This window comes from Amblyraja radiata, unplaced genomic scaffold (genome assembly GCF_010909765.2).
Source record: "Amblyraja radiata isolate CabotCenter1 unplaced genomic scaffold, sAmbRad1.1.pri S88, whole genome shotgun sequence".
Classification (NCBI taxonomy): domain Eukaryota; kingdom Metazoa; phylum Chordata; class Chondrichthyes; order Rajiformes; family Rajidae; genus Amblyraja; species Amblyraja radiata.
The window spans coordinates 171,796-197,178 of NW_022630171.1; the positions used below are offsets into that span (position 1 = coordinate 171,796).

General features: G+C 52.5%; 2 protein-coding genes across 2 annotated transcripts; both read right to left on the bottom strand.

Moving 5' to 3' along the window:
- Positions 1 to 5,221: 5,221 nt before the first annotated feature.
- LOC116969567 (zinc finger protein 229-like) lies at positions 5,222 to 9,334 on the bottom strand. Its single transcript, XM_033016406.1, has 4 exons — positions 9,281 to 9,334; positions 6,308 to 6,958; positions 6,113 to 6,139; positions 5,222 to 5,776 (listed from the first exon to the last, which is right to left on the bottom strand). The coding sequence occupies exons 1-4, from the start codon at positions 9,332 to 9,334 to the stop codon at positions 5,312 to 5,314; spliced, it is 1,197 nt and encodes a 398-aa protein (XP_032872297.1). The 3' UTR covers positions 5,222 to 5,311.
- Positions 9,335 to 9,496: 162 nt separating this feature from the next.
- Positions 9,497 to 25,120, bottom strand: LOC116969568 (zinc finger protein 615-like; the record flags this gene model as incomplete). The annotated part of the gene is made up of 3 exons (XM_033016407.1): positions 9,497 to 9,561; positions 23,422 to 23,497; positions 23,579 to 25,120. Coding segments are annotated over 3 exons (1,683 nt in total), but the record flags the coding sequence as incomplete, so codon positions are not given.
- Positions 25,121 to 25,383: the final 263 nt, after the last annotated feature.

Below are 25,383 nucleotides of genomic sequence, written 5' to 3' on the forward strand. Positions count from 1 at the left end.
ACCCTGCGGAGTGTTCTTCTGATGTCCTCCGTACTCACAGCGAGTGGCGGGTTGTCAGTGCTGGGTGCGGCTGCAGGTGCAGGCTCTGCCTCATTCAGCTCAAACCGGGCGAAAAAATGGTTGAGCTCCTCAGCTAGCGAGTTGTTACTGCTGCAGATGATCGCCCCCCCCCCCCCTTGCCCTTATAGTTTGTGAGTTGCTGAATGCCCTGCCAGACACGCCGAGGGTCCCTCTCGTTGAAATACCCCTCTATCCTTCTTCCATAGGCTGTCTTTGCCTCTTTAAAGGCTCTCTTTAGTTTAGATCTGGCAGTGCTGTACAATTCATCACTGCCAGATCTAAAGGCTGAGTTCCGTTCTCTCAGCAGGTTCCTGACATCCCTGGTCATCCATGGTTTGTTGTTTGGGTAGCACCTGACCTCCCTGTTGACAGTGACGTTGTCAATACAGTTCTGTATATAGAACATGACTGTGGATGTATATTCATGTATGTCCTGGTTTGCAAACAGGTCCCACTCGGTGCGCTCAAAACAGTCCTGAAGTTGGGCGGCAGCGCCCTCGGGCCAAGTCTTTATGCTTCTCACACTGGGCTTGGTTCTCATAATGAGAGGTCTGTATGCCGGGGTGAGAAAGAGTGATAGATGGTCAGACTGGCCGAGATGAGGGAGAGAGGAGGCTTTGTATCCATCCCTAATGTTGCTGTACACGTGATCCAGTGTATTTTGACCTCTCGTCGGACACGTGACATGCTAGTGGAATTTAGGGAGGACAGTTTTTAGATTAGCCTGATTGAAATCTCCAGCCACGATGAAAATCCCATCAGGATGCGCAGTCTGTAATTTGTTGATTAATGCTAGCAGGGTGTTCAGTGCTAGCTTGATGTTGGCACTTGGTGGAATATAAACAGCCAGAATAACAACAGCTGTGAACTCCCGCGGCAGGTAGAAGGGTCGACATTTATTTTTTAAATTTTTTTTTTATAATTTATTTTTATTAGAAGTACGGTAAATTACAATAACACACAACACATATATCTTAATACATTTTTTGTACCGCTTCATTTTTTTTTTTAAGCTTTAAGAAAAAGATAGAAGTAAGGAAAGTAAAGAAAGTGCGCAAGAGTCGTGAAGTGCAAGAGAGTGTTGGGAAAAGAAAGCCCCTTAGAAAAGAAGTTAGAGAAGGAAGTAAAGTAAGAAAGTAGACCCTAGAAAAGAAAGAAAAAGAAAGTAAGGACAATCGCTCTATTATAACATTAAACTCCGCAGAAAGACTACCAACCAAGTCTGTTTTTGTTGTTTTACCTCCCATTGCCAGGTCCTGATACCATTTATTTATTTATTTATTTTTTAAATTACTATTGCACCTCATGCTTGTAATAGGTCCATAAACGTAGACCACGTCTTTTGGAATTGGTTTGCTTTACCTGCTAAGAGGAATCTCATCTCTTCCAGATGTAATGTTTCAAACATATTTGATGTCCACATTTTTATTGTTGGTGTTGGCGCATTTTTCCAGAATTTAAGTATGAGCTTTTTTCCCATTATTAGCCCGTAATTGAGTAAATTCTTCTGATACACGTTTAATTCAGGGATACCTTCCGATATCCCAAAAATGATCCATTCTGGTTTTGGTACCAGTTTTATTTTAGTTAATTTTGAAAAAATATCAAATATTCCATGCCAGAATTTTTGGATTTTTGTACAAAAAACAAAAGAATGCGCTATTTCAATGTCGACATTTCAATGTAATAAACTCCATGTCTGGTGAACAATGTCTCTCGACAACGTTTACATTCGTACACCACTTGTCATAGGAGTAAATACATAGCCCCCCCCCTCTGCTCTTAGCAGTCAGTGCCTTGATCAAAGATGGCCGCTCCACCCCCTCATAGACTTCAATGGAAGATGTGCCAGTAGCAAAGATGGCCGCCGCCTCTCTGTGCATCACCATCCCCTCTCAATGACTTCAATGGGTAAGTGCCTTTAACAAAGATGGCCGCCACCGCCCTGGGCTTCATCTCCCATTGACTTCAATGAAGTGCCTTGATCAAAGATGGCCACCTCCCCCTGGGCTTCACTCCCATTGACTTCAATGGAGTGCCTTGATCAAAGATGGCCACCTCCCCCTGGGCTTCACTCCCATTGACTTCAATGGAGACCAAAGATTCAATTCAATTCAACTTCAGATTCAACTTTAATTGTCATTGTCAGTGTACGGTACAGAGACAACGAAATGCAGTTAGCAACGGAGAGACCTGTAGCGCCGGTGGCGGGGGGAGGGGAGGGGGAGGAGACAGAGAGAAGGGGGAGAGAGAGGGTTTGGATTAGAAACATAGACAACAGGTGCAGGAGTAGAGGCCATTCGGCCCTTCGAGCCTGCACCATTCGCCATTCAATATGATCATGGCTGATCATCCAACTCAGTATCCTGTACCTGCCTTCTCTCCATACCCCCTGATCCCTTTAGCCACAAGGGCCACATCTAACTCCCTCTTAAATATAGCCAATGAACTGTGTGGCCTCAACTACCTTCTGTGGCAGAGAATTCCACAGATTCACCACTCTCTGTGGGAAAACAAATGTTTTCCTCATCTCGGCCCTAAAAGATTTCCCCCTTATCCTTAAACTGTGACCCCTTGTTCTGGACTTCCCCAACATCGGGAACAATCTTCCTGCATCTAGCCTGTCCAACCCCTTGAGAGTTTTGTAAGTTTCTATAGGATCCCCCCTCAATCTTCTAAATTCTAGCGAGTACAAGCCGAATCTATCCAGTCTTTCTTCATATGAAAGTCCTGACATCCCAGGAATCAGTCTGGTGAACCTTCTCTGTACTCCCTCTACGGCAAGAATGTCTTTCCTCAGATTAGACCAAAACTGTACGCAATACTCCAGGTGTGGTCTCACCAAGACCCTGTACAACTGCAGTAGAACCTCCCTGCTCCTATACTCAAATCATAAGCTAATGGCATGTTGGCCTTCATAGAGAGAGGGATTGAGTTTAGGAGCAAGGTGGACCTACTGCAGTTGTACAGGGCCCTGGTGACACCACACCTGGAGTATTGTGTGCAGTTTTGGTCTCTAAATTTGAGGAAGGATATTCTTGCTATTAAGGGAGCCCAGCGTAGGTTCACCAGGTTAATTCCTGAGATGATGGCAGGACTGACATATGTTGAAAGAATGGGACGACTGGGTTTGTATTCTCTGGAATTCAGAAGGATGAGCGGGTATCTTATAGAATCGTATACAATTAGTGAGGGATTGGACAGGGTAGATGCAGGAAACATGTTCCCCATGTTGGGGGAGTCCAGAACTGTTAAGGTACATTTCTTAAAACAGACAACTCACAATAAGTTAGATCAACCAACACAAGCTTTACTGATTATTTAGCCGGCGAGAGTGGCAGGGGATACAAATTCAAGTATGCAACACACACTTAACCCTCCTGGGCCATCACTCTAATGAACAAAGGCCCACAGCATCTTTTGTTACTATTTTGGAAACGTGAAGTAAGTGACAGAGGCGAGGGAAAATAAGGAGATAAAAGGATGTGAGATAAGGAGAGAGGAATGTATATGTGTAGCTTTAAGGGACAATGTTCAGGTAGCATTTGGAGTATTGCATAGTTAACCAGAATGGTTTAAAAACGAGGAACTGCAGATGCTGGTTTACAAAAATGGACACAAAACGCTGGAGTAACTCAGCGGGACAGGCAGCATCTCTGGACAGAAGGACTGAGTGACATTTCGGGTCGAGACTGAGGAGGGTCTCGACCAGAAACGTTACCCATTCCTTCCAGTATTTTGTGTTTACCTAAACAGCGCCTATCTATCCACGTGGCGGTGTGCCAGCAGGCTGGAGGAGCGGGCAAAGGCCTTGCCACAGAGCGGGCAGGTGAAGGGGCGCTGGCCAGTGTGGATTCGCCGGTGCTCCAGCAGGTGGTCAAGGCGGGTGTAGCCCTTACCACAGGACAGGCCGGGGAAGGGACGCTCACCGCTGTGGGTACGATATTGCTGCCACAGGCTGGACATAACCATATAACCATATAACAATGACAGCACGGAAACAGGCCATCTCGACCCTTCTAGTCCGTGCCGAACACATAATCTCCCCCAGTCCCATCTACCTGCGCTCAGACCATAACCCTCCATTCCTTTCTCATCCATATAACTATCCAATTTATTTTTAAATGATAAAAACGAACCTGCCTCCACCACCTTCACTGGAAGCTCATTCCACACAGCTACCACTCTCTGAGTAAAGAAGTCCCCCCTCATGTTACCCCTAAACTTCAGTCCCTTAATTCTCAAGTCATGTCCCCTTGTTTGAATCTTCCCTACTCTCAGTGGGAAAAGCTTTTCCACGTCAACTCTGTCTATCCCTCTCATCATTTAAAAAACCTCTATCAAGTCCCCCCTTAACTTTCTGCGCTCCAAAGAATAAAGCCCTAACTTGTTCAACCTTTCTCTGTAACTTAGTTGCTGAAACCCAGGCAACATTCTAGTAAATCTCCTCTGTACTCACTCTATTTTGTTGACATCCTTCCTATAATTAGGCGACCAAAATTGTACCCCATACTCCAGAATTGGCCTCACCAATGCCTTGTACAATTTTAACATTACATCCCAACTTCTATACTCAATGCTCTGATTTATAAAGGCCAGCACACCAAAAGCTTTCTTTACCACCCTATCTACATGAGATTCCACTTTCAGGGAACTGTGCACAGTTATTCCCAGATCCCTCTGTTCACCTACATTCTTCAATTCCCTACCATTTACCATGTACGTCCTATTTTGATTTGTCCTGCCAAGATGTAGCACCTCACACTTATCAGCATTAAACTCCATCTGCCATCTTTCAGCCCACTCTTCCAACTGGCATAATTCTCTCTGTAGACTTTGAAACTCTACTTCATTACCCGCAACCCCACCTATCTTAGTATCATCTGCATACTTACTAATCCAATTTACCACACCATCGTCCAGATCATTGATGTACATGACAAACAACAGTGGACCCAACACAGATCCCTGTGGCACCCCACTCGTCACTGGCCTCCAACCTGACAAACAACCATCCACCATTACTCTCTGGCATCTCCCATTCAGCCACTGTTGAATCCACCTTGCTACTCCACCATTAATACCCAACCATTGAACCTTCTTAACCAACCTTCCATGAGGAACCTTGTCAAAGGCCTTTCTGAAGTCCATATGCGACATGCGAGTGAAACCCTTGCCAGACTCAGCGCACTCAAAGGGTCTCTCTCCGGTGTGTATCCGCTGGTGCTCCCGCCGCCCCCGTGCTCTCTTGTCACAGTGGGAGCAGCTGCTCGCCGACGTGGGCCCGCTGGTGATGCCGCAACCCCCGCGAGCTGTCAAACGACTCACCGCAGTACGGGCAGTCGTAGGGCGGGACACTGGTGTGCACGTGCTGGTGACACAGGGAGTGGGAGTCCATGGCAGAGTGCTCTCCACACACTGGGCTGGGGACTGGACGGTCACCGGTGTGAACCCGCTGGTGGGACAGCAGCCTGATGGAGCAGGTGAAGCCCTTGCCACACTGGGCGCAGGTGTAGGGGCGTTCGCCGGTGTGGGTGCGCTGGTGCACCAGCAGCGTGGCGGAGATGGTGAAGCCCATTCCACACTGGGCGCAGGTGAAGGGGCGTTCGCCAGTGTGGGTGCGCTGGTGCTCCAGCAGGTTGGAGGACTGGGTGAAGCCCTTGCCGCACTGGGCGCAGGTGTAGGGGCGCTCCCCGGTGTGGGTGCGCTGGTGCCTCTGCAGGGAGCCAGAGTTGGTGAAGCCCTTGCCGCACTGGGCGCAGGTGTAGGGGCGCTCACCGGTGTGGGTGCGCTGGTGACTCTGCAGGGAGCCAGAGTTGGTGAAGCCCTTGCCGCACTGGGCGCAGGTGAAGGGGCGTTCGCCAGTGTGGGAGCGCTGGTGATTCAGCAGCCTGGTGGAGCTGGGGAAGCCCTTGCCGCATTGAGCGCAGGTGTAGGGGTGCTTGCCGGTGTGGGTGCGTTGGTGCCTATACAGGTTGGAGGGCTGGGTGAAGCCCTTGCCACACTGGGCGCAGGTGTAGGGGCGTTCGCCGGTGTGGGTGCGCTGGTGCACCAGCAGCGTGGCGGAGAGGGTGAAGCCCTTTCCACACTGGGCGCAGGTGAAGGGGCGTTCGTCAGTGTGGGTGAGCTGGTGCCTCTGCAGGCTGCCATACTGGGTGAAGCCCTTGCCGCACTGGGCGCAGGTGTAGGGGCGCTCACCGGTGTGGGTGCGCTGGTGCCTCTGCAGGGAGCCAGAGTTGGTGAAGCCCTTGCCGCACTGGGTGCAGGTGAAGGGGCGCTCGCCAGTGTGGGTGCGCTGGTGATTCTGCAGGCTGGAGAACTGGCTGAAGCCCTTGCCGCACTGGGCGCAGGTGAAGGGGCGCTCGCCGGTGTGGGTGAGCTGGTGAACCAGCAGCCTGGTGGAGGTTGGGAAGCCCTTGCCGCATTGGGCGCAGGTGTAGGGGCGCTCGCCGGTGTGGGTGTGCTGGTGATCCAGCAGGCCGCTGTACTGGGTGAAGCCCTTGCCGCAGTCGCTACAGGTGTAAGGGCGCTCGCTGGTGTGCACGTGCCTGTGCACCTTCAGTTCCCTGGACGACTTGAAGCCTTTGCCACAGTCGGAGCAGGTGAAGGGCCACTCACTGCTGTGCACCCGCTGGTGCACCCACAGCGCCGACACCCGGGCAAAGCTCTTGCCGCAGGTGGAGCAGACATGGGGCTTCTCGCCCGTGTGCAACTGCCGGTGCTGCCGTAGCCCAGACAACAAGGCAAAATTCTTGCCACATGTGGAGCAGCCATAGGGCTTCTCGCCCGTGTGCAACCGCCGGTGGGTCTCCAGGACATCCGCCGTCTTGAAACTCTTGCCGCAGTCCGAGCAGTCGAAGGGCCGTTCTCCCGTGTGCACCCGCCGGTGGGCCTCCAGCTCGCTCGGGCTCCGGCAGGCCTTGCCACACACGTCACACTCATAACGCTTCTCCTTGTTGTGCCCCGTCATCTGGTCCTCCATCGAAGCTCAGACCCTCAAAGCTCAGCCCGCACACCGAGCAGATGGGGGGCTCGCCGGCACCCTGGCCGCCCTCAATGGCCGCTCACGTACCCGTCTCTCCGTCCACAGCAACGGCTCCTAAACCCTGCAGGAGGGGAACACAGAGGGTCAACAAGCTGGCAAACAGGACATTACTAGCACATATTGAGTGTGTTTATGGCGGAGGAAACCGTTATATAATTCTGCGCGGCACAGTGGAGCAGCGGTACAGTTGCTGCCTCACCGCCAGAGACCCGGGCTCGATCCTGACTACGGGTGCTCTCTGTGCGGAGTTTGTACGTTCTCCCATTGACCTGCGTGGGTTTTCACTCCGAGTGCTCCTGTTTCCTCCAAAGACGTTCAGGGTTGTAGATGAATCGGCCTCCACAAAATTGCTGAATTGTCCCTAATGTGCGTGGGATAGTGCTAGTGTACGGGGTGATCGCTGGTCGGCACGGACTCCGTGGGCCGAAAGGCCTGTTGTTTCCGCGCTGCATCTCTAAACTAAACTAAACCAAAGAAGGGTGTCGACCCAAAACGCCACCCATTCCTACTCTCCACAGATGCTGCCTGACCCGCTGAGTTACTCCAGCACTTTGTGTCTATCTTCTCCACAGATGCTGCCTGACCCGCTGAGTTACTCCAGCACTTTGTGTCTATCTTCTCCACAGATGCTGCCTGACCCGCTGAGTTACTCCAGCACTTTGTCATAAAGTGATACAGCATTGGAAAGAACTCCGGCATTCGGCCCAACTCGTACCCGAATGGCCTCTACTCCTGCACCTATTGTCTATGTTTCTATTAAAGCCACATTTTCAGATTCTACCTCCAGAACGGCCCAAAATCGCTGATGAACAGCCACTGACTGCCAGCACATCCAGTGAGTGCTAACCAGTTGCTAACTAGCGGTTAACCCGCCTTAACTAGCTTTTTAGCACCAAACCGGCCCCAAATCGCTGCTAAACGGGTCAGCGACGGCCAACACGTCTAGTGAGCGGTAACCAGCGGTTAACCAGCCCTAACTAGCGATATTAGGCGATAAAAGCCACATTTGACCACATTGGGAGATTCAACCCCAGAACTGCCCCAAATCGCTGCTAAACTGGTCAGCGGCGGCCAACACATGTGGTGAGCGTTAACCAGCCGTTAACCAACTACTAACCAGTGGTTAACCGCCGTAACTAGCGATAAAAGTCACATTTGACCACATTGGGAGATTAAACCCTAGAACGGCCCCAAATCGCCGCTAAACGGGCCAGGGAGGGTTAACACGTTTAGTGATCGTTAACCAGTTGCTAACCAGCGGTTAACCAGCCCTAACTAGCGATATTAGGCGATAAAAGCCACATTTGGCTGCATTTTTCCACATTGGGAGATTCAACCCCCAGAACGGCCCCAAATCGCGGCTAAACTGGTCAGCGACGGCCAACACGTGTGGTCAGCGCTAACCAGCGGAAAAGGGGATGAAAAAGGAGAGAAAAAGGAGAAGAAAAGGAGAGAAAGACTCAACTCCAGCAGAGAAGCGACAAGATGGCGGCGGCGGGAGGAGGAGGGGCCACGTCCCTGCCCTGAACGTCACCGCGTAAGGGGCCTCGACGTCATCGCGCGGAGGGGTAGAACGTCACCGGCCCGGCCCCTCAATGGAAGAAGTGCCCTGATCAAAGATGGCCGCCGCCCCCGCGGTTTCACTCCCACTGGCTTCAATGGAGATGACTGCCAGTATCAAAGATGGCCGCCCACACACACGACTCAATGGGGGAAGACTGCCTTGATGAAAGATGGCCGCTGCCCCATTTCATACATTGAAGTCTGAAGAAGGGTTTCGGCCCGAAACGTCGCCTATTTCCTTCGCTCTATAGATGCTGCTGCACCCGCTGAGTTCCTCCAGCAAGTTTGTGTACCTCCCATTTCATACACTTCAATGGAAGACGTGACTTTACCAAAGATGGCCGCCCCCCCGGGATTCATTCCCATTGACTCCAATGGAGACGACTGCCAGTAGCAAAAATGGCCGTCACCCCTGGGCCCCATTGACTTCAATGGGGGAAGTGCCTTGATCAAAGATGGCCGCTGCACTCCCTTCATAGACTTCAATGGAAGTTGTGCCAGTAGCAAAGGTGGCCGCCGCCTCCCTGTGCATCACCACCCCCTCTCAATGACTACAATGGGGAAGTGCCTTTAACAAAGATGGCCGCCCCCGCCCCACTGGGCTTCACCTACCATTGACTTCAATGAAGTGCCGTGATCAAAGATGGCCACCTTCCTGGGATTCATCCCCATTGAGTGGAGAAGTGCCTTGATCAAAGATGGCCACCTTCCTGGGATTCACCCCCATTGAGTGGAGAAGTGCCTTGATCAAAGATGGCCACCCCAGCTTCATTCCCATTGACTTTAATGGAGATATGACTTGGTCAAAGATGGCCACCCCCACTGACTTCAATGGAGTGGGGAAGTGCCTTGATCAAAGATGGCCACCTCCCTCTGGGCTTCACTCCCTTTGACTTCAATGGAGACCAAAGATTCAATTCAATTCAACTTCAGATTTAACTTTAATTGTCATTGTCAGTGTACGGTACAGAGACAACGAAATGCAGTTAGCAACGGAGAGACCTGTAGCGCCTCCCGGATGGTAGGAGCTCCCGGATGGTAGGCCTCATCAGCAACAAGGATGAGTCGGCCTACAGGGAGGAGGTCCAGCTCCTAGCAGCATGGTGCGCTGACAACAACCTGGCCCTTAACGCCAAGAAGACCAAGGAGCTCATTGTAGACTTCAGGAAGTCTAGGGGCGGCACGCACACCCCCATCCCCATTAACGGGACGGAGGTGGAACGTGTTTCTAGCTTCTGGTTCCTGGGGGTCAACATCTCCGATGACTTCTCTTGGACCCACAATACCTCAACTCTGATCAAGAAGGCTCACCAGCGTCTCTTCTTCCTGAGGAGACTGAAGAAGGTCCATCTGTCTCCTCAGATCCTGGTGAACTTCTACCGCTGCACCATCGAGAGCATCCTTACCAACTGCATCACAGTATGGTATGGCAACTGCTCGGTCTCCGACCGGAAGGCATTGCAGAGGGTGGTGAAAATTGCCCAACGCATCACCGGTTCCTCGCTCGCTCCCCTCCATTGAGTCTGTCCAAAGCAAGCGTTGTCTGCGGAGGGCGCTCAGCATCGCCAAGGACTGCTCTCACCCCAACCACGGACTGTTTACCCACCTACCATCCGGGAGGCGCTACAGGTCTCTCCGTTGTTGCCGGACCAGCAGGTCCAGGAACAGCTTCTGCCCTGCGGCTGTCCATCTACTCAACAACGTACCTCGGTGACTGCCAATCACCCCCCCGGACACTCCTCCCACAGGAAAAACACTGTCTGTATATATGCTAATGTAAATATTTATTCAAATCATATGCTATGTCGCTCTTCCAGGGAGATGCTAAATGCATTTCGTTGTCTCTGTACTGTACACGGACAATGACAATTAAAGTTGAATCTGAATGTGAATCTGAGGAGGGTAAACAGTCCATGGTTGGGGTGAGAGCAAGTCCTTGGCGATGCTGAGCGCCCTCCGCAGACAACGCTTGCTTTGGACAGATTCGATGGAGGGGAGCGAGCAAGGAACCGGCGATGCGTTGGGCAATTTTAACCACCTTCCGGTCGGAGACAGAGAAGTTGCCGTAGCATACTGTGATACAGTTGGTAAGGATGCTCTCGATGGTGCAGCGGTAGAAGTTCACCAGGATCTGAGGAGACAGATGGACCTTCTTCAGTCTCCTCAGGAAGAAGAGACGCTGGTGAGCCTTCTTGATCATATTGAATGGCGGTGCAGGCTCGAAGGGCCGAATGGCCTACTCCTGCACCTATTTTCTATGTTTCTATGTTAATGATAACTACCCTAAGCAAAGCATGAAAGACTTTCAGGTGAAAGGAAGCTGTGTGTGATGTGTAGAGTGGTCATTCATTGAACTTTGGACTGGACCGATAGTTGTACATGGATGCTCTTGCTCAATAGACACAGAGTGCTGGAGTAACTGAGCGGGTCAGGCAGCATCTGTGTGGAGAACATGGATAGGTGACGTTTCACAGAGTGCTGGAGTAACTCAGCGGGTCAGGCAGCATCTGTGTGGAGAACATGGATAGGTGACGTTTCACAGAGTGCTGGAGTAACTCAGCGGGTCAGGCAGCATCTGTGTGGAGAACATGGATAGGTGACGTTTCACAGAGTGCTGGAGTAACTCAGCGGGTCAGGCAGCATCTGTGTGGAGAACATGGATAGGTGACGTTTCAGAGTGCTGGAGTAACTCAGTGGGTCAGGCAGCATCTGTGTGGAGAACATGGATAGGTGACGTTTCACAGAGTGCTGGAGTAACTCAGCGGGTCAGGCAGCATCCCTGGAGTGAAGGAACCTTCTTCAGACTGAGAGTCACAGGAGAGGGAGGTACAGAGATAAGGAAGTGTAAGGTGTTACTCCAGCACTCTGTATTATACAAATAGTGTCAGGTTAGGATAATGTGAAGTACAACGAGATCTGTGTGTCCTGGTACATCAGTCACTGAAAGTAAGCATGCAGGTACAGCAGGCAGTGAAGAAAGCTAATGGCATAGAAACATAGAAAATAGGTGCAGGAGTAGGCCATTCAATATGATCAAGAAGGCTCACTATCCTGTACCTGCCTTCTCTCCATACCCCCTGATCCCTTTAGCCACAAGGGCCACATCTAACTCCCTCTTAAATATAGCCAATGAACTGTGTGGCCTCAACTACCTTCTGTGGCAGAGAATTCCACAGATTCACCACTCTCTGTGTGAAAAATGTTTTTCTCATCACGGTCCTAAAAGATTTCCACCTTATCCGTAAACTGTGACCCCTTGTTCTGGACTTCCCCAACATCGGGAACAATCTTCCTGCATCCAGCCTGTCCAACCCCTTAAGAATTTTGTACGTTTCTATAAGATCCCCCCTCAATCTCCTAAATTCTAGCGAGTACAAGCCGAGTCTATCCAGTCTTTCTTCATATGAAAGTCCTGACATCCCAGGAATCAGTCTGGTGAACCTTCTCTGTACTCCCTCTATGGCAAGAATGTCTTTCCTCAGATTAGGAGACCAAAACTGTACGCAATACTCCAGGTGTGGTCTCACCAAGACCCTGTACAACTGCAGTAGAACCTCCCTGCTCTTATACTCAAATCCTTTTGCTATGAATGCTAACATACCATTGGCTTTCTTCACTGCCTGCTGCACCTGCATGCCTACTTTCAATGACTGGTGTACCATGACACCCAGGTCTCGTTGCATCTCCCCTTTTCCTAATCGGCCACCATTCAGATAATAGTCTACTTTCCTGTTCCAATGCCACCATATAACAATGACAGCACGGAAACAGGCCATCTCGGCCCTTCTAGTCCGTGCCGAACACGTATTCTCCCCTAGTCCCATCTACCTGCGCTCAGACCATAACCCTCCATTCCTTTCCCGTCCATATGCCGATCCAATTTATTTTTAAATGATAAAATCGAACCTGCCTCCACCACTTCCACTGGAAGCTCATTCCACACAGCTACCACTCTCTGAGTAACGTTCCCCCTCATGTTACCCCTAAACTTCTGTCCCTTAATTCTCAAGTCATGTCCCCTTGTTTGAATCTTCCCTACTCTCAGTGGGAAAAGCTTATCCACATCAACTCTGTCTATCCCTCTCATCATTTTAAAGACCTCTAACAAGTCCCCCCTTAACCTTCTGCGCTCCAAGGAATAAAGACCTAACTTGTTCAATCTTTCTCTGTAACTTAGTTGCTGAAACCCAGGCAACATTCTCGTAAATCTCCTCTGTACTCTCTCTATTTTGTTGACATCCTTCCTATAATTTGGTGACCAAAATTGTACCCCATACTCCAGAATTGGTCTCACCAATGCCTTGTACAATTTTAACATTACATCCCAACTTCTATGCTCGACGTTTCAGAGTGCTGGAGTAACGCAGCGGGTCAGGCAGCATCTGTGGAGAACATGGATAGGTGACGTTTCACAGAATGCTGGAATAACTCAGCGGGTCAGGCAGCATCTGTGGAGAACATGGATAGGTGACGTTTCACAGAGTGCTGGAGTAACTCAACTGGTCAGGCAGCATCTGTGGAGAACATGGATAGGTGACGTTTCACAGAGTGCTGGAGTAACTCAGCGGGTCAGGCAGCATCTGTGGAGAACATGGATAGGTGACGTTTCACAGAGTGCTGGAGTAACTCAGCGGGTCAGGCAGCATCCCTGGAGTGAAGGAACCTTCTTCAGACTGAGAGTCACAGGAGAGGGAGGTACAGAGATAAGGAAGTGTAAGGTGTTACTCCAGCACTCTGTATTATACAAATAGTGTCAGGTTAGGATAATGTGAAGTACAACGAGATCTGTGTGTCCTGTTACATCAGTCACTGAAAGTAAGCATGCAGGTACAGCAGGCAGTGAAGAAAGCTAATGGCATAGAAACATAGACAATAGGTGCAGGAGTAGAGGCCATTCGGCCCTTCGAGCCAGCACCGCCATTCAATATGATCATGGCTGATCATCCAACTCAGTATCCTGTACCTGCCTTCTCTCCATACCCCCTGATCCCTTTAGCCACAAGGGCCACATCTAACTCCCTCTTAAATATAGCCAACGAACTGTGGCCTCAACTACCTTCTGTGGCAGAGAATTCCAGAGATTCACCACTCTCTCTGTGTGGGAAAAATGTTTTCCTCATCTCGGTCCTAAAAGATTTCCCCCTTATCCTTAAACTGTGACCCCTTGTTCTGGACTTCCCCAACATCGGGAACAATCTTCCTGCATCTAGCCTGTCCAACCCCTTAAGAATTTTGTAAGTTTCTATAAGATCCCCCCTCAATCTTCTAAATTCTAGCGAGTACAAGCCGAGTCTATCCAGTCTTTCTTCATATGAAAGTCCTGACATCCCAGGAATCAGTCTGGTGAACCTTCTCTGTACTCCCTCTATGGCAAGAATGTCTTTCCTCAGATTAGGAGACCAAAACTGTACGCAATACTCCAGGTGTGGTCTCACCAAGACCCTGTACAACTGCAGTAGAACCTCCCTGCTCCTATACTCAAATCATAAGCTAATGGCATGTTGGCCTTCATAGAGAGAGGGATTGAGTGTAGGAGCAAGGTGGACCTACTGCAGTTGTACAGGGCCCTGGTGACACCACACCTGGAGTATTGTGTGCAGTTTTGGTCTCCAAATTTGAGGAAGGATATTCTTGCTATTAGAGGGAGCCCAGCGTAGGTTCACCAGGTTAATTCCTGAGATGATGGCAGGACTGACATATGTTGAAAGAATGGGACGACTGGGTTTGTATTCACTGGAATTCAGAAGGATGAGCGGGTATCTTATAGAATCGTATACAATTAGTGAGGGATTGGACAGGGTAGATGCAGGAAACATGTTCCCCATGTTGGGGGAGTCCAGAACTGTTAAGGTACATTTTTTAAAACAGACAACTCACAATAAGTTAGATCAACCAACACAAGCTTTACTGATTATTTAGCCGGCGAGAGTGGCAGGGGATACAAATTCAAGTATGCAACACACACTTAACCCTCCTGGGCCATCACTCTAATGAACAAAGGCCCACAGCATCTTTTGTTACTATTTTGGAAACGTGAAGTAAGTGACAGAGGCGAGGGAAAATAAGGAGATAAAAGGATGTGAGATAAGGAGAGAGGAATGTATATGTGTAGCTTTAAGGGACATTGTTCAGGTAGCATTTGGAGTATTGCATAGTTAACCAGAATGGTATAAAAACGAGGAACTGCAGATGCTGGTTTACAAAAATGGACACAAAACGCTGGAGTAACTCAGCGGGACAGGCAGCATCTCTGGACAGAAGGACTGAGTGATATTTCGGGTCGAGACTGAGGAGGGTCTCGACCAGAAATGTTACCCATTCCTTCCAGTATTTTGTGTTTACCTAAACAGCGCCTATCTATCCACGTGGCGGTGTGCCAGCAGGCTGGAGGAGCGGGCAAAGGCCTTGCCACAGAGCGGGCAGGTGAAGGGGCGCTGGCCGGTGTGGATTCGCCGGTGCTCCAGCAGGTGGTCAAGGCGGGTGTAGCCCTTACCACAGGACAGGCCGGGGAAGGGACACTCACCGCTGTGGGTACGATATTGCTGCCACAGGCTGGACATGCGAGTGAAACCCTTGCCACACTCAGCGCACTCAAAGGGTCTCTCTCCGGTGTGTATCCGCTGGTGCTCCCGCAGCCCCCGTGCTCTCTTGTCACAGTGGGAGCAGCTGCTCGCCGACGTGGGCCCGCCGGTGATGCCGCAACCCCCGCGAGCTGTCAAACACCTCACCACAGTACGGGCAGTCGTAGGGCTGGCCACTGGTGTGCACGTGCTGGTGAGACAGGGCGTGGGAGTCCATGGCAGAGCGCTCTCCACACACCGGGCTGGGGACGGGACTGTCACCGGTGTGAACCCGCTGGTGGGACAGCAGTCTGGTGGAGCAGATGAAGCCCTTGCCGCACTAGGCACAGGTGTAGGGGCGCTAGCCGGTGTGGGTGCGTTGGTGCCTCTGCAGGCTGCTGGAGCGGGTGAAGCCCTTGCCGCACTGGGCGCAGGTGTAGGGGCGCTCACCGGTGTGGGTGCGCTGGTGAACCAGCAGGTTGGAGGACTGGGTGAAGCCCTTGCCGCACTGGGCGCAGGTGTAGGGGCGTTCGCCAGTGTGGGTGAGCTGGTGCCTCTGCAGATAGCCATATCGGATGAAGCCCTGCCGCACTGGGCGCAGGTGAAGGGGCGCTCGCCGGTGTGGTTGCTGCGCTGGTGATCCAGCAGGCTGTTCGACTGGGTGAAGCCCTTGCCGCACTGGGCGCAGGTGTATGGGCGCTCACCGGTGTGGGAGCGCTGGTGTATCAGCAGCCTGGTAGAGGTGGGTGAAGCCCTTGCCGCACTGGGCGCAGGTGTAGGGGCGCTCACCGGTGTGGGTGCGCTGGTGCTTCTGCAGGTTGGAGGAGCAGATGAAGCCCTTGCCGCACTGGGCACAGGTGAAGGGGCGCTCGCTGGTGTGGGTGCTGCGCTGGTGAACCAGCAGGCTGCTGGACTGGGTGTAGCCCTTGCCGCACTGGGCGCAGGTGTAGGGGCGCTCACCGGTGTGGGTGCGCTGGTGCTTCTGCAGGGTGGAGGAGCAGTTGAAGCCCTTGCCGCACTGGGCGCAGGTGTAAGGGTGCTCGCCAGTGTGGGTGCTCTGGTGCCTGAGCAGGGTGCTGGAGCGGGTGAAGCCCTTGCCGCACTGGGCGCAGGTGTAGGGGCGCTCGCCGGTGTGGGTGCTGCGCTGGTGAACCAGCAGGCTGCTGGAGTGGGCGAAGCCCTTGCCGCACTGGGCGCAGGTGTAGGGGCGCTCGCCGGTGTGGGAGCGCTGGTGTGTCAGCAGCCTGGTGGAGGTGGTGAAGCCCTTGCCGCACTGGGCGCAGGTGTAGGGGCGCTCGCCGGTGTGGGTGTGCTGGTGATTCTGCAGGCCGCTGTACCGGGTGAAGCCCTTGCCGCAGTCGCTACAGGTGTAGGGGCGCTCGCCGGTGTGCACGTGCCTGTGCACCTTCAGTTCCCTGGACGACTTGAAGCCTTTGCCACAGTCGGAGCAGGTGAAGGGCCGCTCACTGCTGTGCACCCGCTGGTGCACCCACAGCGCCGACACCCGGGCAAAGCTCTTGCCGCAGGTGGAGCAGACATGGGGCTTCTCGCCCGTGTGCAACTGCCGGTGCTGCCGTAGCCTAGGCAACAAGGCAAAGTTCTTGCCACATGTGGAGCAGCCATAGGGCTTCTCGCCCGTGTGCAACCGCCGGTGGGTCTCCAGGACATCCGCTGTCTTGAAACTCTTGCCGCAGTCCGAGCAGTCGAAGGGCCGTTCTCCCGTGTGCACCCGCCGGTGGGCCTCCAGCTCGCTCGGGCTCCGGCAGGCCTTGCCACACACGTCGCACTCATAACGCCTCTCCTTGTTGTGCCCCGTCATCTGGTCCTCCATCAAAGCTCAGACCCTCGAAGCTCAGCCCGCACACCGATCACTGGCACCCTGGCCGCCCTCAATGGCCGCTCACGTCCCCGACTCTCCGTCCACAGCAACGGCTCCTAAACCCTGCAGGAGAGGAACACAGAGGGTCAACATGCTGGCAAACAGGACATTACGAGCACATATTGAGTGTGTTTATGGCGGAGGAAACCGTTATATAATTCTGCGCGGCACAGTGGAGCAGCGGTACAGTTGCTGCCTCAAAACGCCACCCATTCCTACTCTCCACAGATGCTGCCTGACCCGCTGAGTTACTCCAGCACTTTGTGTCTATCTTCTCCACAGATGCTGCCTGACCCGCTGAGTTACTCCAGCACTTTGTCATAAAGTGATACAGCATTGGAAAGAGGCCCTTCGGCCCAACTCGTACCCGAATGGCCTCTACTCCTGCACCTATTGTCTATGTTTCTATTAAAGCCACATTTGCAGATTCTACCTCCAGAACGGCCCAAAATCGCTGATAAACAGCCACTGACAGCCAGCACATCCAGTGAGCGCTAACCAGTTGCTAACTAGCGGTTAACCCGCCTCAACTAGCGATAAATCCCATTTGTGTGTGTTTTCGCCATTTTAGCACCAAATCGGCCCCAAATCGGGTCAGCGACGGCCAACACGTCTAGTGAGCGGTAACCAGCCGTTAACCAGCCGCTAACCAGCCTTAACTAGCGATAACTCCGCCGTTCCCCGGGTTATTGGCGGCCGGAAGCTGCGGATTCCGCTCCCGCCGCCCCCTGGGGTTCCCGGGGCCGTTTCCGGGCGGGAAAAGGCGAAATAACGGATAAAAAAGAGAGAAAAAGAGAAACAAAGGAGAGAAAGACTCAACTCCAGCAGAGAAGCGACAAGATGGCGGCGGCGGCGGCGGCAACGGCAACGTCATTGCGTCAGCTCGACCCCGCGGGGGCAACACGTCACCGCGCAGAGCCCGACGTCATCGCGCGGAGGCGGTGGAACTTGATCAAAGATGGCCGCTGTCCTCCCTCATTGACTTCAATGGAGATGTGACTTGATCAAGGATGGCCGTCTCCCCCTCATTGACTTCAATGGAGAAGCGCCCTGATCAAAGATGGCCGTCTCCCCCCTCATTGACTTCAATAGAGAAGTGACTTGATCAAAGATGGAAACCTCCCTAGGCTTCATTCCCATTGACTTCAATGGAGAAGCGCCTTGACCAAAGATGGACACCTCCCTTGTCTGCCACCCCTCGATTTCAACGTAGACGTGCCCTGATCAAAGATGGCCGCCTCCACTGTGGGCTTCAATGGAGAAGTGCCTTGACCAAAGATGGCCGCCTCCACTGTGGGCTTCTATGGAGAAGTGCCTTGACCAAAGATTCAGATTCAGATTCAACTTTAATTGTCATTGTCCGTGTACAGTACAGAGACAAGGAAATGCAGTTAGCATCTCCCTGGAAGAGCGACATAGAATGTGATTTCAATAAATAAACCTATTTACATGTATACAGTCATAGTGTTTTTCCAGTGGGAGGAGTGTCCGGGGGGGGGTGACTGGCAGTCACCGAGGTACGTTGTTGAGTAGAGTGACAGCCGCCGGGAAGAAGCTGTTCCTGGACCTGCTGGTCCGGCAACAACGGAGAGACCTGTAGCGCCTCCCGGATGGTAGGAGGGTAAACAGTCCATGGTTGGGGCGAGAGCGGTCCTTGGCGATGCTGAGCGCCCTCCGCAGACAACGCTTGCTTTGGACAGAATCAATGGAGGGGAGCGAGGAACCGGTGATGCGTTGGGCAATTTTCACCACCCTCTGCAGTGCTTTCCGGTCGGAGACAGAGCAGTTGCCGTACCATACTGTGATACAGTTGGTAAGGTTGCTCTCGATAGTGCAGCGGTAGAAGTTCACCAGGATCTGAGGAGACAGATGGACCTTCTTCAGTCTCCTCAGGAAGAAGAGACGCTGGTGAGCCTTCTTGATCATATTGAATGGCGGTGCAGGCTCGAAGGGCCGAATGGCCTACTCCTGCACCTATTTTCTATGTTTCTATGTTAATGATAACTACCCTAAGCAAAGCATGAAAGACTTTCAGGTGAAAGGAAGCTGTGTGTGATGTGTAGAGTGGTCATTCATTGAACTTTGGACTGGACCGATAGTTGTACATGGATGCTCTTGCTCAATAGACACAGAGTGCTGGAGTAACTGAGCGGGTCAGGCAGCATCTGTGTGGAGAACATGGATAGGTGACGTTTCACAGAGTGCTGGAGTAACTCAGCGGGTCAGGCAGCATCTGTGTGGAGAACATGGATAGGTGACGTTTCACAGAGTGCTGGAGTAACTCAGCGGGTCAGGCAGCATCTGTGTGGAGAACATGGATAGGTGACGTTTCACAGAGTGCTGGAGTAACTCAGCGGGTCAGGCAGCATCCCTGGAGTGAAGGAACCTTCTTCAGACTGAGAGTCACAGGAGAGGGAGGTACAGAGATAAGGAAGTGTAAGGTGTTACTCCAGCACTCTGTATTATACAAATAGTGTCAGGTTAGGATAATGTGAAGTACAACGAGATCTGTGTGTCCTGGTACATCAGTCACTGAAAGTAAGCATGCAGGTACAGCAGGCAGTGAAGAAAGCTAATGGCATAGAAACATAGAAAATAGGTGCAGGAGTAGGCCATTCAATATGATCAAGAAGGCTCACTATCCTGTACCTGCCTTCTCTCCATACCCCCTGATCCCTTTAGCCACAAGGGCCACATCTAACTCCCTCTTAAATATAGCCAATGAACTGTGTGGCCTCAACTACCTTCTGTGGCAGAGAATTCCACAGATTCACCACTCTCTGTGTGAAAAATGTTTTTCTCATCACGGTCCTAAAAGATTTCCACCTTATCCGTAAACTGTGACCCCTTGTTCTGGACTTCCCCAACATCGGGAACAATCTTCCTGCATCCAGCCTGTCCAACCCCTTAAGAATTTTGTACGTTTCTATAAGATCCCCCCTCAATCTCCTAAATTCTAGCGAGTACAAGCCGAGTCTATCCAGTCTTTCTTCATATGAAAGTCCTGACATCCCAGGAATCAGTCTGGTGAACCTTCTCTGTACTCCCTCTATGGCAAGAATGTCTTTCCTCAGATTAGGAGACCAAAACTGTACGCAATACTCCAGGTGTGGTCTCACCAAGACCCTGTACAACTGCAGTAGAACCACCCTGCTCTTATACTCAAATCCTTTTGCTATGAATGCTAACATACCATTGGCTTTCTTCACTGCCTGCTGCACCTGCATGCCTACTTTCAATGACTGGTGTACCATGACACCCAGGTCTCGTTGCATCTCCCCTTTTCCTAATCGGCCACCATTCAGATAATAGTCTACTTTCCTGTTCCAATGCCACCATATAACAATGACAGCACGGAAACAGGCCATCTCGGCCCTTCTAGACCGTGCCGAACACGTATTCTCCCCTAGTCCCATCTACCTGCGCTCAGACCATAACCCTCCATTCCTTTCCCGTCCATATGCCGATCCAATTTATTTTTAAATGATAAAATCGAACCTGCCTCCACCACTTCCACTGGAAGCTCATTCCACACCGCTACCACTCTCTGAGTAACGTTCCCCCTCGTGTTACCCCTAAACTTCTGTCCCTTAATTCTCAAGTCATGTCCCCTTGTTTGAATCTTCCCTACTCTCAGTGGGAAAAGCTTATCCACATCAACTCTGTCTATCCCTCTCATCATTTTAAAGACCTCTAACAAGTCCCCCCTTAACCTTCTGCGCTCCAAGGAATAAAGACCTAACTTGTTCAATCTTTCTCTGTAACTTAGTTGCTGAAACCCAGGCAACATTCTCGTAAATCTCCTCTGTACTCTCTCTATTTTGTTGACATCCTTCCTATAATTTGGTGACCAAAATTGTACCCCATACTCCAGAATTGGTCTCACCAATGCCTTGTACAATTTTAACATTACATCCCAACTTCTATGCTCGACGTTTCACAGAGTGCTGGAGTAACGCAGCGGGTCAGGCAGCATCTGTGGAGAACATGGATAGGTGACGTTTCACAGAATGCTGGAATAACTCAGCGGGTCAGGCAGCATCTGTGGAGAACATGGATAGGTGACGTTTCACAGAGTGCTGGAGTAACTCAGCGGGTCAGGCAGCATCTGTGGAGAACATGGATAGGTGACGTTTCACAGAGTGCTGGAGTAACTCAGCGGGTCAGGCAGCATCTGTGTGGAGAACATGGATAGGTGACGTTTCACAGAGTGCTGGAGTAACTCAGCGGGTCAGGCAGCATCTGTGGAGAACATGGATAGGTGACGTTTCACAGAGTGCTGGAGTAACTCAGCGGATCAGGCAGCATCGCTGGAGTGAAGGAACCTTCTTCAGACTGAGAGGGAGGCACAGAGATAAGGAAGTGTAAGGTGTTACTCCAGCACTGTTTATACGAATAGTGTCAGGTTAGGATAATGTGAAGTACAACGAGATCTGTGTGTCCTGTTACATCAGTCACTGAAAGTAAGCATGCAGGTACAGCAGGCAGTGAAGAAAGCTAATGGCATAGAAACATAGACAATAGGTGCAGGAGAAGAGGCCATTCGGTCCTTCGAGCCTGCACCGCCATTCAATATGATCATGGCTGATCATCCAACTCAGTATCCTGTACCTGCCTTCTCTCCATACCCCCTGATCCCTTTAGCCACAAGGGCCACATCTAACTCCCTCTTAAATATAGCCAACGAACTGTGGCCTCAACTACCTTCTGTGGCAGAGAATTCCAGAGATTCACCACTCTCTCTGTGAAAAATGTTTTCCTCATCTCGGTCCTAAAAGATTTCCTCCTTATCCTTAAACTGTGACCCCTTGTTCTGGACTTCCCCAACATCGGAAACAATCTTCCTGCATCCAGCCTGTCCAACCCCTTAAGAATGTTGTAAGTTTCTATAAGATCCCCCCTCAATCTTCTAAATTCTAGCGAGTACAAGGCGAGTCTATCCAGTCTTTCTTCATATGAAAGTCCTGCCATCCCAGGAATCAGTCTGGTGAACCTTCTCTGTACGCCCTCTATGGCAAGAATGTCTTTCCTCAGATTAGGAGACCAAAACTGTACGCAATACTCCAGGTGTGGTCTCACCAAGACCCTGTACAACTGCAGTAGAACCTCCCTGCTCCTAGACTCAAATCATAAGCTAATGGCATGTTGGCCTTCATAGAGAGAGGGATTGAGTTTAGGAGCAAGGTGGACCTACTGCAGTTGTACAGGGCCCTGGTGACACCACACCTGGAGTATTGTGTGCAGTTTTGGTCTCCAAATTTGAGGAAGGATATTCTTGCTATTGAGGGAGCCCAGCGTAGGTTCACCAGGTTAATTCCTGAGATGGCGGGACTGACATATGTTGAAAGAATGGGACGACTGGGTTTGTATTCACTGGAATTCAGAAGGATGAGCGGGTATCTTATAGAATCGTATACAATTAGTGAGGGATTGGACAGGGTAGATGCAGGAAACATGTTCCCCATGTTGGGGGAGTCCAGAGCTGTTAAGGTACATTTTTTAAAACAGACAACTCACAATAAGTTAGATCAACCAACACAAGCTTTACTGATTATTTAGCCGGCGAGAGTGGCAGGGGATACAAAGTCAAGTATGCAACACACACTTAACCCTCCTGGGCCATCACTCTAATGAACAAAGGCCCACAGCATCTTTTGTTACTATTTTGGAAACGTGAAGTAAGTGACAGAGGCGAGGGAAAATAAGGAGATAAAAGGATGTGAGATAAGGAGAGAGGAATGTATATGTGTAGCTTTAAGGGACATTGTTCAGGTAGCATTTGGAGTATTGCACAGTTAACCAGAATGGTATAAAAACGGGGAACTGCAGATGCTGGTTTACAAAAATGGTCACAAAACGCTGGAGTAACTCAGCGGGACAGGCAGCATCTCTGGACAGAAGGACTGAGTGACATTTCGGGTCGAGACTGAGGAGGGTCTCGACCAGAAATGTTACCCATTCCTTCCAGTATTTTGTGTTTACCTAAACAGCGCCTATCTATCCACGTGGCGGTGTGCCAGCAGGCTGGAGGAGCGGGCAAAGGCCTTGCCACAGAGCGGGCAGGTGAAGGGGCGCTGGCCGGTGTGGATTGGCCGGTGCTCCAGCAGGTGGTCAAAGCGGGTGTAGCCCTTACCACAGGACAGGCCGGGGCAGGGACGCTCACCGCTGTGGGTACGATATTGCTGCCACAGGTTGGACATGCGAGCGAAACCCTTGCCACACTCAGCGCACACAAAGGGTCTCTCTCCGGTGTGTATCCGCTGGTGCTCCCGCCGCCCCCGTGCTCTCTTGTCACAGTGGGATCAGCTGCTCGCCGACGTGGGCCCGCCGGTGATGCCGCAACCCGCGCGAGCTGTCAAACGACTCACCACAGTACGGGCAGTCGTAGGGCTGGCCACTGGTGTGTACGTGCTGGTGAGACAGGGCGTGGGAGTCCATGGCAGAGCGCTCTCCACACACCGGGCTGGGGACGGGACTGTCACCGGTGTGAACCCGCTGGTGGGACAGCAGCCTGGTGGAGCGGATGAAGCCCTTGCCGCACTGGGCACAGGTGAAGGGGCGCTCGCCGGTGTGGGTGCGCTGGTGCCTCTGCAGGTTGGAGGACTGGGTGAAGCCCTTGCCGCACTGGGCGCAGGTGTAGGGGCGTTCGCCGGTGTGGGTGCGCTGGTGCACCAGCAGCGTGGTGGAGCAGGTGAAGCCCTTGCCACACTCGGCGCAGGTGTAGGGGCGCTCGCCGGTGTGAGTAAGCTGGTGCTTCTGCAGATAGCCATATCGGATGAAGCCCTTGCCGCACTGGGCACAGGTGAAGGGGCACTCGCCGGTGTGGGTGCTGCGCTGGTGATCCAGCAGGCTGTTCGACTGGGTGAAGCCCTTGCCGCACTGGGCGCAGGTGTATGGGCGCTCACCGGTGTGGGAGCGCTGGTGTATCAGCAGCCTGGTAGAGGTGGTAAAGCCCTTGCCGCACTGGGCGCAGGTGTAGGGGCGCTCACCGGTGTGGGTGCGCTGGTGCTTCTGCAGGTTGGAGGAGCAGATGAAGCCCTTGCCGCACTGGGCACAGGTGAAGGGGCGCTCGCCGGTGTGGGTGCTGCGCTGGTGAACCAGCAGGCTGTTCGACTGGGTGAAGCCCTTGCCGCACTGGGCGCAGGTGTATGGGCGCTCACCGGTGTGGGAGCGCTGGTGTATCAGCAGCCTGGTAGAGGTGGTGAAGCCATTGCCGCACTGGGCGCAGGTGTAGGGGCGCTCGCCGGTGTGGGTGCTGCGCTGGTGAACCAGCAGGCTGCTGGAGTTGGTGAAGCCCTTGCCGCACTGGGCACAGGTGAAGGGGCGCTCGCCGGTGTGGGTGCTGCGCTGGTGAACCAGCAGGCTGCTGGACTGGGTGAAGCCCTTGCCGCACTGGGCGCAGGTGTAGGGGCGCTCGCCGGTGTGAATGCGCTGGTGTATCAGCAGCCTGGTGGAGTTGGTGAAGCCCTTGCCGCACTGGGCGCAGGTGTAGGGGCGCTCGCCGGTGTGGGTGCTGCGCTGGTGAACCAGCAGGCTGCTGGACTGGGTGAAGCCCTTGCCGCACTGGGCGCAGGTGTAGGGGCGCTCGCCGGTGTGGGAGCGCTGGTGTATCAGCAGCCTGGTGGAGGTGGTGAAGCCCTTGCCGCACTGGGTGCAGGTGTAGGGGCGCTCGCCGGTGTGGGTGCGCTGGTGATTCTGCAGGCCGCTGTACCGGGTGAAGCCCTTGCCGCAGTAGCTACAGGTGTAGGGGCGTTCGCTGGTGTGCACGTGCCTGTGCACCTTCAGTTCCCTGGACGACTTGAAGCCTTTGCCGCAGTCGGAGCAGGTGAAGGGCCGCTCACTGCTGTGCACCCGCTGGTGCACCCACAGCGCCGACACTCGGGCAAAGCTCTGGCCGCAGGTGGAGCAGACATGGGGCTTCTCGCCCGTGTGCAACTGCCGGTGCTGCCGTAGCCTAGACAACAAGGCAAAGTTCTCGCCACATGTGGAGCAGCCATAGGGCTTCTCGCCCGTGTGCAACCGCCGGTGGGTCTCCAGGACATCCGCCGTCTTGAAACTCTTGCCGCAGTCCGAGCAGTCGAAGGGCCGTTCTCCCGTGTGCACCCGCCGGTGGGCCTCCAGCTCGCTCGGGCTCCGGCAGGCCTTGCCACACACATCGCACTCATAACGCTTCTCCTTGTTGTGCCCCGTCATCTGGTCCTCCATCGAAGCTCAGACCCTCGAAGCTCAGCCCGCACACCGAGCAGATGGGGGGCTCGCCGGCACCCTGGCCGCCC